This window comes from Ovis aries, chromosome 22 (assembly GCF_016772045.2).
Source record: "Ovis aries strain OAR_USU_Benz2616 breed Rambouillet chromosome 22, ARS-UI_Ramb_v3.0, whole genome shotgun sequence".
In the NCBI taxonomy this organism is placed as follows: domain Eukaryota; kingdom Metazoa; phylum Chordata; class Mammalia; order Artiodactyla; family Bovidae; genus Ovis; species Ovis aries.
The window spans coordinates 18,369,246-18,381,867 of record NC_056075.1 but is presented as its reverse complement, the minus strand read 5'-3'; the positions used below and the strand labels follow the sequence as shown (position 1 = coordinate 18,381,867).

Here is a 12,622-nt window from a genome sequence, read left to right as displayed (position 1 = left end):
TTATTTTGGCTGCACCACTCAGCTTGTGGGGATCTTAGTTCCCTAACCAGAGATCAAACCAGGCCCCCCACAGTGGATATGCGAGTCCTAACTACTAGAGTACCTGGGAATTCCCTGAACCAGTGACTTTTAAACTGAGATGTGAAAAACAATACGGCAGGCCACCCAGGAAAAGCAACAGAGCAAAGGCTTTTGAGAAACTGAAATGTATGTGGATAGAACTTAGTGAAAGAAAAGGAGAGTGCTGGGTGATCTTCAGGTGAAAGGTTGTCAGAGAGAACAGCAGGAAAAATATCCATAGAAAACCCCAGCAGAGGAAACTAACACAGAGAAAGAAATTAATGCTTTAAGTTTACAATGGTCTAGCATCTATTGCCTCAGTTAATCCTCACCAGAAGCCTGTGAGGCAGGGAGGGAAAGCATAATTATGGTTCTTTCTCTCTTTGAGGATTAAAGCTCAGCCAGGGACAAAATTATGCAGGTTTTGGCTCCATGATTCAGATCAGAGAGGCAAACTGTGGCTTCCCTGGGAAGCCAGAAGGGAGCGGGTGGAATGAAGAAGTGACCCACTGGTATGCCGTCTGAAGAAAGCAGGCTGTGAAACAAATTTAGTAAGTACTTCTTGGCTGCCACTCTGTACCTCTGTATCAGGACAGAAAACTCATCTTGCCATTTTAGAGAGTGACTCTTGAAGTCACTTTCAAGTTCGACAATTCTGTAATTCTAAGACTTACACATCCGGACAGAATTTGAGCGTAAGCTGTATATTTCTGACTTGAAGCTAAAAGTCGGTGGAATCCGGAGTTAATCAAAATAAGAAACTACAACTCCCCGCAGGCCACGGGGCTGGGTTTCCCAACGCCCCCTCCTTGGCCCCTCTCCCCTTTCTTTTCCGCCACGACAGGGGGCCACTAATGACGGTTAGTTATTTGAATAGACCAATAATATCATGAAGCTATTCGGGTTGAGGAGGGGCGGGCAAGTTATCCAATCGTATAAAAAAGGGGGTAACACTTCAGCCAATCCAGAGGCATGAGGGTGGGGCCAGGGTTGGGGGCGGTGAAAGAAGTTTGCTGACTAAGATGGCGACTGAGGCGCAGAGTGAAGGGGAGGTGCCAGCCCGGGAGCCTGGCCGGAGGTGAGCCCAGTTCTTGGTCCAGCTGCCTAGGAAACGAGGCCGTGGGCTGGTCGTACTGACGCCTTTCTCTTGGGTCACGGTGACCCAGGGGGCCAGGCTTTGTTCCTTTTTTTCTGCGGCGTTTCTCATCTTTGCGGCTGCAGGGACTGAGGCTCGGTGGTCTGGCGCCGGCGCTGGCCACAGCCAGGACCCTGCTTGATCCTGCCGATGCTATTGGGAGGTCCACTAGCGGGGTTGGCTGCAAATCGACCTGTTTGTGGTGGCAACGCTGCGTGCCTTTGCGCTGAGACTCATCTCGATGGTGAGGAAACAAGCCCAGAGCTGTTAAGCGAATTCCCCAACGTCGCACAGCGTGGGGAGAACGCTGTCAGTACTTTTTAATCTCTTCCGAGGCAGTTTATATGATTAATTCGGAGCACAGATTTGAGTGTCGTTTAGATATGGATATGAGTCCTTGGACCAGTTAAACATTTGAAAAATTTTATAGTAGTGAAAACACTTGGCATGAGATCTACCTGTTGGTAAAATTTTAAGAGTACAGTGAGTGCTGTCGACTGTAGGTAGTGTTGTGCAGCAAATCTCAAGAGCTTATTCATTTTGCTTAACTGAAACTTTAAGTAAATAGTAACTTCCCATTGCTCTTCTCCCAGCTGCTAGCAAGCCCCATTCCGTTCTGTAATTCTGTGACTTTGACTATTTTAGACACCTCGTGTAAGTGGATACCTCATATAAGTGGAATCATTTGCCTTTCTGCAACTGGCTTATTTCAGTTAGCATAATGTCCTCAAGTTTCATCCATACTGTCACATACTGCAGAATTTTCTTTTGTAAAGGCGAGTAATATTCCACTCTATGCATATACCATAGTTTGCCTGTATCTATTCATATGTCCATGGACATTTAGGTTGTTGCCACATCTTGGCTATTGTTAATTGTGCCTCAGTGAACATGAGACTGCTAATAATTCTTTGAGATCCTAATTTCATACTTTTGGATAAATACAAAGAAAAGATTGCTGGATCCTAGGTAGTTCTATTTTAATTTTTTTTTTGAACTTCTAGGCTACCTGCTGCTGTTGTTTAGTCTCTTAAGTTGTGTCTGACTCTTTTGCAACCCTATAGCCCACCAGGCTCCTCTGTTCATGGGATTTCCCAGGCAGGGATACTGGAGTGGGTTGCCAGGAGATCTTCCTGACCTAGGGATCAAACTGGTGTCTCCTGCATTGATAGGTGGATTCTTTACCACTGAGCTATGCACTGCCCTATTTTGTTTTCCTACCAACAGTGTACAAAGGTTCCAGTTTCTCCAGGTCCTCACCAATACTTTTTTTTTTTTTAATCATAGCCATCCTGACAGGTGTGAGATGATACCTACTGTGGTGAGGAACAAGACAAGGCTGCCCACTCTTGCCACTTCTGCTCAACGTAGTATTGGAAGTCCTAGCCAGAGCAATTAGGCAAGAAAAAGAAACAAGGAGGGATTGAAATAAGAAAAGGAAGAATGAAGTTATTCCTCTTGGAAGACATGATTTTGTATGTAGGAAATCCTTAAGATGCTAACAAAAAAAAAAACTATTAGAATTTATAAACAGGTTCAAGTTGCAGGATACAAAATTAACATACAAAAATCAGTTATGAGTCTATACACTAAGAATGAACTATCTGAAAAGGAAATTAGGAAAAGAATCATAATTATAGGAGCACTAAAAAGAATAAAATACTTGGGCCAATTTTTAAACTTCTCTCATCTTCAGTTTCTTCATTTGTAAACGGACATAATGATGTCTAGTCCAGAGAATGTCAGTATTAAACCAGACAATCCTTTTAAAGCTGTCAGTGCTGAACCTAGTAGTTAGTAACCACTCCATACTTAATAGTTTTTTGTTCTTCTAGCAGAGGAACTAAAGAACAGATCAGAGGAATCAGTTTAGGAAATCATTGCTTTGTTTCTACAGAGTGTTTTCTCCCAAGTTAGCACACTCCCAAGTTAGCTTTTCCTAGAAAGAATTTCTAGGTGGTTTTACCCCAGCTTTAAGAACTTAGTTGTCTTAATTGAGAAAATGTATATTGAAATTCAGTGAAAGAAAAAGTGAGGTCGTTCAGTTGCGTTCGACTCTGTGACCCCATGGACTGTAGACTACCACACCCCTCCATCCATGGGATATTCTGAGTACTGGAGTGGGTTGTCATTTCCTTCTCCAGAGGATCTTCCCAGCCCAGGGATCTAACCTGGGTCTCCCACATTGTAGGCAGACGCTTTACCGTCTGAGCCACCAGGGAAGTCTTAATTCATTCTGGAATTCAGTAGAGTGAGCTTATTTACAGTGTTGTTTGTTGAGTCTCTAAGTCAAGTCTGACTCTTTTTTAAGAAAAATTAATTTTTTTTTATTGAAGGATAATTGCTGTACAAAATTTTGTTGTTTTCTGTCAATCCTCAACATGAATCTGCCATAGGTATACATATGTCCCCTCCCTTCTGAACCTCCCTCCCATCTCCCTCCCCACCCCACCCCTCTAGGTTGATATAGAGCCCTTGTTTGAGTTTCCTGAGCCATACACAGCAAATTCCTTTTGGCTATCTATTTTACATATGGGAGCCTGACTTTTTTGCAACCCTACGGGCTTTAGCCCGCCAGGCCTGTGTTGTATACATTGCCCCAGTGTAAATGAGTAAGTAAAACTTTTGATTGGTATCTGTTGGTTCTGTTTGTATTGAATAGGAGAATCCACATCCCAGAAAGCTGGGTTTGTGGGTAGCACCTGGACTCCTTACTTAGCACAGATGGGAGTGGTTGATATTCCATATTTCATATTTTATAGGGAAGAATTTTCCCCTCTTGGAGCTGCCTATAAATGGTTGGGTCCTTTCCTCCCCTAGAAACTGTAGAGGGAATCGATGAGTTTGATTAGATCATCCTTTAGCCTGCTGTAAAATCTTGAATTGTGATGAAAATCTGAAGAAAAAATACCATTCGACAGCAGGAATAGTTTGAATTTCTTTAAAGGATATTGCTATTTGAATTTAAATTTGGGGCAATAGTATTAGTTACATAATCAGTCTATTCACAGACTGTTATCTGAACCTGAAGTAATTCATAGAGAAGTTGAGTTTTCTAAGGTCTTTTTGAGGGCAGGTCATGTATGGATGTGAGAGTTGGACTGTGAAGAAAGCTGTGCACCGAAGAATTGATGCTTTTGAACTGTGGTGTTGGAGAAGACTCTTGAGAGTCCCTTGGACTGCAAGGAGATCCAACCAGTCCATTCTGAAGGAGATCAGCCCTGGGATTTCTTTGGAGGGAATGATGCTGAAGCTGAAACTCCAGTACTTTGGCCACCTCATGTGAAGAGTTGACTCATTGGAAAAGACAATGATGCTGGGAGGGATTGGGGGCAGGAGGAGAAGGGGACGACAGAGGATGAGATGGGTGGATGGCATCACTGACTCAATGGACGTGAGTTTGAGTGAACTCTGGGAGCTGGTGATGGACAGGGAAGCCCTGCGTGCTGCGATTCATGGGGTCACAAAGAGTCGAACACGACTGAGCGACTGAACTGAGCTGAACGTGTATATTTTTATTATGTATTCCCAACAATTAGGTTTGTGTAGGTAGGCTACAGTTTACTGGCCAATACTTTGGCTGCTTGGTGCAAACAGCTGACTCATTGGAAAAGACCCTGATGATTTTGAAAGATTGAAGACAAAAGGAAAGGAGGGCAGCAGAGGATGAGATGGTTGGACAGCATCACCAACTCAGTGGACATGAACTTGAGCAAACTACAGGAGATAGTGGGGACAGGGAGGCCTGGTGTCCTGCAGTCCATGGGTTCGCAAAAAGTCAGAGACGACTTACTGACTGGACAACGATAACAAGGTGGTCAGTAGTGAATGAGTAATAGTTTTTGGTATTTTTAAGACAAAAATATTACCTTGTGATAAATGCCATGCAAATTACTTTATGCTCTACAGATATTAACCTTTCTAATCTTCTGTTGGTGGTATGGTCCCTTGTAGTCCATAAAGAAGAGGAAAGAATTGTCTGATTTGCACAAATCAATATATATTTGCAAGTTGAATGGAGAATATATGATCATCTGTTTAGAACTGTTTATCTTTCTAGTTCTATTTCTTCATTATTTTAAGCCTTTATCTAATGAGGGAAATCCACAAATTGAAGCTATCTATTCTACCAGTAGTAGTATAAAAATAATAGGAAAAAAAAGTAGAGACTCTCAAGGGCCAAAGAGAGAAAAAACAAAAGCAGGAAAAGAATTATAGCCACCTACCCACATAATTGGCAGTAGGGAAATATGGCTCAGTATTTTTTTAGTTGAAAAGAGGCATAAAAAGAAAGTCCTAACTATTATTAGATGAAGAGGGGAAATTGATAACAAAGAGTCACAGGCTTTTTAACCTCAATATTCCCTGAAAAAAGAAACCCACTGTGAAGCAGAAAAAGCAAACAAGAACATATAGGAGTGGAGGGTGGCAGAGCAAGTCATGGAAGTGATAGCATTTGTGAAAAGTTGGAGACAGTTAATATACCAGCAGTGTCTGAGTTTTGTAGCCCTGCCCATGGGACTTAGGAATAGTAGGAAACTTTGGAACAGACTTTGGGATAGTTACATCCCAGTTTGGAAATGTTTTTGGAGGATAAGGAAGGTGTCTGAAGGTGGGGAAAGTGCCCTGGATCCTGCTGAATCACTACAGTGTAGACTTCGTAAAGTCCCTTTTTGAAATTACATTTTTCTTTTCTCTTAGAAGACAGCAGTGTGGCCCTTCAAGAAAAGTGATAGACAGAACCTGTTGATCTTAGGAAGAATTTTCTATTCTCACTTGTAAAAGTAGAAAACATGGTTTAAATGTTGAATCCAGTTTTTTTGGCCGCTGAGCTGTGAGGCGTTCGAGATCTTAGTTTCCCGAACAGGGATTAAACCTGGGCCCATGGCAGCAAGAGCCCCGAGTCCTAACCACTTGACCACCAGAGAACTCCCTGAATCTAATTTTTTATTTGTACTGTCAAATTCTGTGAACCGAAATGAGGAATAGGTTCTTTAGGGATCTTTCTTGAATCAGAATCTTTTTATTTTGTATTTTTATCAGTTTATCTGGCTTAGAGAGTTTATTTACAGGCAAGGGCACTCTTGATGGAAGGAGAGGGGAAGAAGAAAATATAATTTTAAAGTTAATCTTTATAAACTGGTCAATGGCCTACCTTTCTTTGCCTCGAACCTTTAGCTTTAGAGTTTGTAAGGTTAAACAGTGTTGAAGAAGGAGGTTCCTGGGTGGTTGTGTGGAAGGTCCTCAGAGAGCAGCAGTCTTTTTGTTACTGCAAATTCAAAAAACTGTTCTATGTGTTAAACAGATTTAAGGACTGATTCCATTCAGGTTCGTAAGCCAACTGATAAGGCAATTTAGGTAATTTACATAAAGTAAAGAAATGAACTTATTTACAAACCAGAAGTAGATTCATAGACATAGAAAACAGGCTTATGTTTACCAAAGGAGAAAGAACACACACTATATGTAAAATAAACAACAAGGACCTGTCCGTCAATAGCACAGGGAGCTATCTCCAGCATCTTCTAATAATCTGTAGTGGAAAAGAATCTGAAGAAAGAATACGCGTACACACATATATAACTGAAACACTTTGTCTGAAACATTGTAAATCAACTGTGCTTCAGTAAAAAGAAAAAAAAAGAATATACCTGATCTGTATGTCAGGTTGTCCCATTTTATGTTTGAAAGAGACTTATTACAGTTGATTGATTAGATTATTGCTTTCTTTTGTTATTTAATCAGCACTTATCAGTACTTTCTTCCTGAAGATACCTTCTGGCTACCTTGAGTAAACCCTATTAATTACATTTTTTTAACCATGTTTCTAGAAATGCCAGAGTCCATCTATTTTGTGCTGATTTTTTGCTAGTTTTACCTGATATATCAGTCAGGGTTCAGCTAGGACACAGAAACTATACAGTAATTTGAACAAAGAAAGTTTAGTATAAAGAGTTATTGATTCTAACGGAATTGGAGTAACAAGGGATTGGCTAATAAATAAAGAGATCTCTAAAGAATTACAGATAGAAACCAGCGTCAACTATGCACTGCATATGTATATCAAATCATAATGGTGTACACTTTATAAATACTATATCTTATCATTTTGTCTGTTAATTATACGTTGATAAAGCTGGATAAAAAGAATCCACTATAATTCTTAGGGCTGAGATAGAATGTGCTAAGAAGAGATAGATACCCTAGGCCAGAGATCCCACGTTGGAGCCACAGAATAGCAAAGAAATAATGTCGTAGAACTTGTTGGAAATTCACCTTCAGGAACCTTCCCGAAACCCACCACTGTAGGATACTTGGGAAAGCTGTTCATAGGGAGATGTCTCAGGGATGGTTGGGTGTGGGGGTAGAAAGCAGCTGGCTGCTATAACCTGGAGCCTGTCAGTGGAGAAGTTGTGCACGCTACAGGAGCTTGCCTAGAGGAGCAGCCTGAAATCCTAAAGGGAAAGGCCCTGCCTCCTGCTCTGTCTCTGCAGTGTTCTTTATCAGTAATGCTGAATATTGTACCAGCTAGAAAAGGAAGTATACTTAGAGGCTCTGGCTCCATTTTTGCAGAGTAGGCAGTGATGGATGAGAGGCAGTAAGTTGGTGACTGGCACATGGAAAATCATCTTATCTCCAAGTTCCTGGTTTCCCTTGCTGCAACACTACCTAGGTCTATTCTATAGAGAAGTATGAGGTGGAAGCTTCCATAAGCCTCTTATCCTTATCCATCAGAGGGCAGACGGAATGAAAGCCACAATCACAGAAAACTAATCAAACTGATCACATGGACCACAACCTTGTCTAACTCAATGAGACTATGAGCCATGCCATGTAGGACCACCCAAGATGGATGGGTCATGCTGGAGATGTCTGACAAAATGTGGTCCACTAGAGAAGGGAATGGCCAACCACTTCTGTATTCTTGCCTTGAGAACCCCATGAACAGTATGAAAAGGCAAAAAGATAGGACACTGAAAGATGAATTCCCCAGATCGGTAGGTACCCAATATGCCACTGGAGAACAGTGGAGAAATAACTCCAGAAAGAATGAAGAGACAGAGCCAAAGCAAAAACAACAACCAGTTGTGGATGTGACTGGTGATGGAAGTAAAGTCCTATGCTGTAAAGAGCAATATTGCATAGGAACCTGGAATATTAGGTCCATGAATCAAGGCAAATTGGAAGTGGTCAAACAGGAGATGGCAAGAGTGAACATCGACATTTTAATAATCAGTGAACTAAAATGGACAGGAATGGGTGAATTTAACTCAGATGACCATTATATGTACTACTGTGGGCAGGAATCTCTTAGAAGAAATGGAGTAGCTATCATAGTCAACAAAAGAGTCTGAAATGCAGTACTTGGATGCAATCTCAAAAACAACAGAATGATCTCTGTTTGTTTCCAAGGCAAATCATTCAGTATCACGGTAATCCAAGTCTATGCCCCAACCAGTACTGCTGAGGAAGCTGAAGCTGAATGGTTCTGTGAAGACCTACAAGACCTTCTAGAACTAACAGCCAAAAAAGATATCCTTTTTATTATAGGGGACTGGAATGCAAAAGGAGGAAGTCAAGAGATACCTGGAGTAACAGGCAAATTTGGCCTTGGAGTACAGCATGAAACAGGGCAAAGGCTAATAGAGTTTTGCCAAGAGAACGCACTGGTCATAGCAAACACCCTCTTCCAACAATACAAGAGAATACCATGCGTGGGCATCACCAGATGGTCAACACTGAAATTAGACTGATCATATTCTTCGCAGCCAAAGATGGAGAAGCTCTATACAGTCAACAAAAACAAGACCGGGAGCTGACTGTGGCTCAGATCATGAACTCCTTATTGCCAAATTCAGACTTAAATTGAAGAAAATAGGGAAACCCACCAGATCATTCAGGTATGACCTAAATGAAATCTCTTACGATTATACAGTGGAAGTGACAAACAGATTCAAGGGATTAGATCTGAGAGACACAGTGCCTGAAAACTGTGAATGGAGGTTCATGACACTGTACAGGAGGCAATGATTAAGACCATCCTCAAGAAAAAGGCAAAATGGCTGTCTGAGGAGGCCTTACAAATAGCTGAGAAAAGAAGAGAAGCAAAAAGCAAAGGAGAAAAGGAAAGATATACCCATTTGAAGAGTTCCAAAGAATAGCAAGGAGAGATAAGAAAGCCTTCCTCAGTGTTTAATGCAAAAAAATAGAGGAAAACAATAGAATGGGAAAGACTAGAGATCTCTTCAAGAAAATTAGAGATACCAAGGGAACGTTTCGTGCAAAGATGGGCACGATAAAGGACAGAAAGGGTATGGACCTAACAGAGGCAGAAGAAGAGGTGGCAAGAATACACAGAAGAACTGTACAAAATGATTTTCATGACCCAGATAATCACAACGGTGTGATCACTCAACTAGAGCCAGACATCCTGGAATGTGAAGTCAAGTCAAGATGCTTAGGAAGCATCACTATGAACAAAGCTAGTGGAGGTGATGGAATTCCAGTTGAGCTATTTCAAATCCTGAAAGATGATGCTGTGACAGTGGTGCACTCAGTATGCCAGCAAGTTTGGAAAACTCAGCAGTGGCCACAGGACTGGAGAAAGTCAGTTTTCATTCCAATCTCAAAGAAAGGCAATGCCAAAGAATGTTGAAACTACTGCACAATTGCACTCATCTCACACTCTAGTAAAGTAATACTCAAAATTCTCTAAGCGAGGCTTCAACAGTATGTGAACCGTGAACTGTGAACTTCCAGATATTCAAGCTGGATTTAGAAAAGGCAGAGGAACCAGAGATCAAATTGCCAATATCTGTTGGATCATTGCAAAAGCAAGAGAGTTCCAGAAAAACTTCTGCTTTATTGACTATGCCAAAGCTTTTGACTATGTGGTTCACAACAAACTGTGGAAAAATCTGAAAGAGATGGGAATACCAGACCACCTTACCTGCCTCCTGAGAAATCTTGGCCTACCTACGCAAGCCAAGAAGCAACAGTTGGAACTGGACATGGAACAACAGAGTGGTTCCAAATCCAGAAAGGAGTACGTCAAGGCTGTATATTGTCACCCTGCTTATTTAGCTTATATGCAGAGTACATCATGCAACATGCTGGGCTGGATGAAGCACAAGCTGCAATGAAGATTGCCAGGAGAAGTATCAATAACCTCAGATATGCAGATGACACCACCCTTAACGGCAGAAAGTGAAGAAGTACTAAAGAGCCTCTTGATGAAAGTGAAAGAGGAGAGTGAAAAAGTTGGCTTAAAACTCAACATTGAGAAAACTAAGATCATGGCATCTGGTCCCATCACTTCATGGCTTGGGAATAGATGGGAAATCTATATAATAGCAAGTGAAGTCCATCAGTTGTGTCCGACTCTGCGACCCCATGGATTGTAGCCTACCAGGCTCCTCCGTCCATGGGATTTTCCAGGCAAGAATACTGGAGTGGGTTGCTATTTCCTTCTTCAGGGGATCTTCCCGACTCGGGGATTGAACCCAGGTCTCCTGCATTGTAAGCATTGTAGACAGATGCTTTATCGTCTGAGCCACCAGGGAAGTCCTTAATCTATATAATCTATATATTGATAATATAAAAGATTATACATTATATGTTTTATAATATATAATATTATATAATTTAAAATGTATATTTGTATATAATATTATATAATAACTATAATTATAAAATATAATGCTGCTGCTACTGCTGCTAAGTTGCTTCAGTCGTGTCCGACTCTGTGCGACCCCATAGATGGCAGCCCACCAGGCTCCCCCATCCCTGGGATTCTCCAGGCAAGAACACTGGAGGGGGTTGCCATTTCCTTCTCCAATGCATTAAAGGGAAAAGTGAAAGTGAAGTCGCTCAGCCATGTCCAACTCTTAGCAACCCCATAGACTGCAGCCCACCAGGCTCCTCTGTCCATGGGATGTTCCAGGCAAGAGTACTGGAGTGAGGTGCCATTGCCTTTTCCAATAAAATATAATATAATATAATATTAATATAAATATATAGAATCTATATAAAAATCGATGTAATATTCATAACCTATTCCCAAATATATGAGAAAACAATGGAAAAGGTGAGACTATTTTTTTGGGCTCCAGAATCACTGCAGATGGTGACTGCAGCCATGAAATTAAAAGACACTCCTTGGAAGAAAAGCCATGATCAACCTAGACAGCATATTATAAAAGCAGAGACATTAATTACTTTGCCAACAAAGGTCCGTCTAGTCAAAGCTATGGTTTGTCCAGTATTCACGTATGGATGGAAAAGTTTGACTATAAAGAAAGTTGAGCACTGAAAAATGGATGCTTTTGAACTGTGGTGTTGGAGAAGACTCTTGGGAGTCCCATGGATTGTAAGGAGATCTAACCAGTCAATCCTAAAGGAAAGCAGTCCTAAATATTCATTGGACGGACTGATGCTGAAGCTCCAATACTTTGGCCACCTGATGTGTAGAGCTGACTCTCTGGAAAAGGCCCTGATGCTGGGAAAGATTGAAGGCGGGAGGAGCAGGGGGTGGCAGAGGATGAGATAGGTAGATAGCATCACTGTTCCATGTACATGAGGTTGAGCAAACTCTGGGAGATAGTGAAGAACAGGGAAGCTTGATGTGCTGCAGTCCATGGGGTCGCAGAGTCAGACACGATATATTGACAGAACAGCAACAACAGCATGGATCTTTGCAGTTTCAAACTTGCGAAGATCCCAGCAGATACGTTGTTTACTGATAACTTTTCCCTCAGTTAAAACAGTATGTGTCTTTGAGCAAGCTACTTTAACATTTCTTGTCTTTTTGTTTGGGGTTACTGGTATATAGTTATATGAGGTTTTAAAAACTGATGTTTATAATGATATAAAATATGTATAATTTAAAAAATTTTATTTAAGCCCATGCACAGTGAGCATGCGTGCTTGCCAAGTCTCTTCGGTTGTGTCCAACTCTCTGCGACCCTGTGGACCGTAGCCTGCTAGGCTTCTCTATCTGTGGGATTCTCCAGACAAGAATACTGGAATGGGTTGCCATTTCCTCCTCCAGGGAATCTTCCTGACTCAGGGATCAAACCCACATCTCCTGCCGCGTCTGCACTGCAGGCAGATTCTTTCCTGCTGAGCTTATGGCCGTGCTGAGTCCTTGTTGCTCCGTGGGCTCTCCTTTAGCCGTGGCGAGCGGGGAGCTACTCTCTGGTTGTGGTGCACGGGCATCTCATTGTGGTGGCTTCTCTTGTTGCAGAGCATGGACTGTAGGGTGCGCAGGCTTCAGCAGTTGCCGCACATGGCTCTAGAGCACAGGCTCAATAGCTGTGGGTTGTGAGAAACTAGGAAGCATTGGAGAAGTGGTATGGAAGGGAGCAGAGCAAGAGAGTAGATGAAAACGAAAAAACGAAAATGTGGGGACAAGAGGGTGACTTCCTG

The 12,622-nt window shown here is 41.8% G+C and overlaps 1 protein-coding gene across 3 annotated transcripts in view; it reads left to right on the top strand.

Moving 5' to 3' along the window:
- Positions 1-1,072: 1,072 nt before the first annotated feature.
- Positions 1,073-12,622, top strand: part of ARHGAP19 (Rho GTPase activating protein 19) — a 64,407-nt gene continuing 52,857 nt past the window's right edge. For 2 of the 3 annotated variants that reach the window (XM_042239077.2, XM_004020077.5), the window contains exon 1: positions 1,073-1,138. In XM_042239077.2, coding sequence (XP_042095011.1) covers positions 1,083-1,138 — 56 coding nt within the window. In that variant the 5' untranslated portion in view covers positions 1,073-1,082. Of the gene's footprint in view, positions 1,440-12,622 lie in introns of all 3 variants that reach the window. The other variant, XM_042239078.2, reaches the window with a different exon arrangement.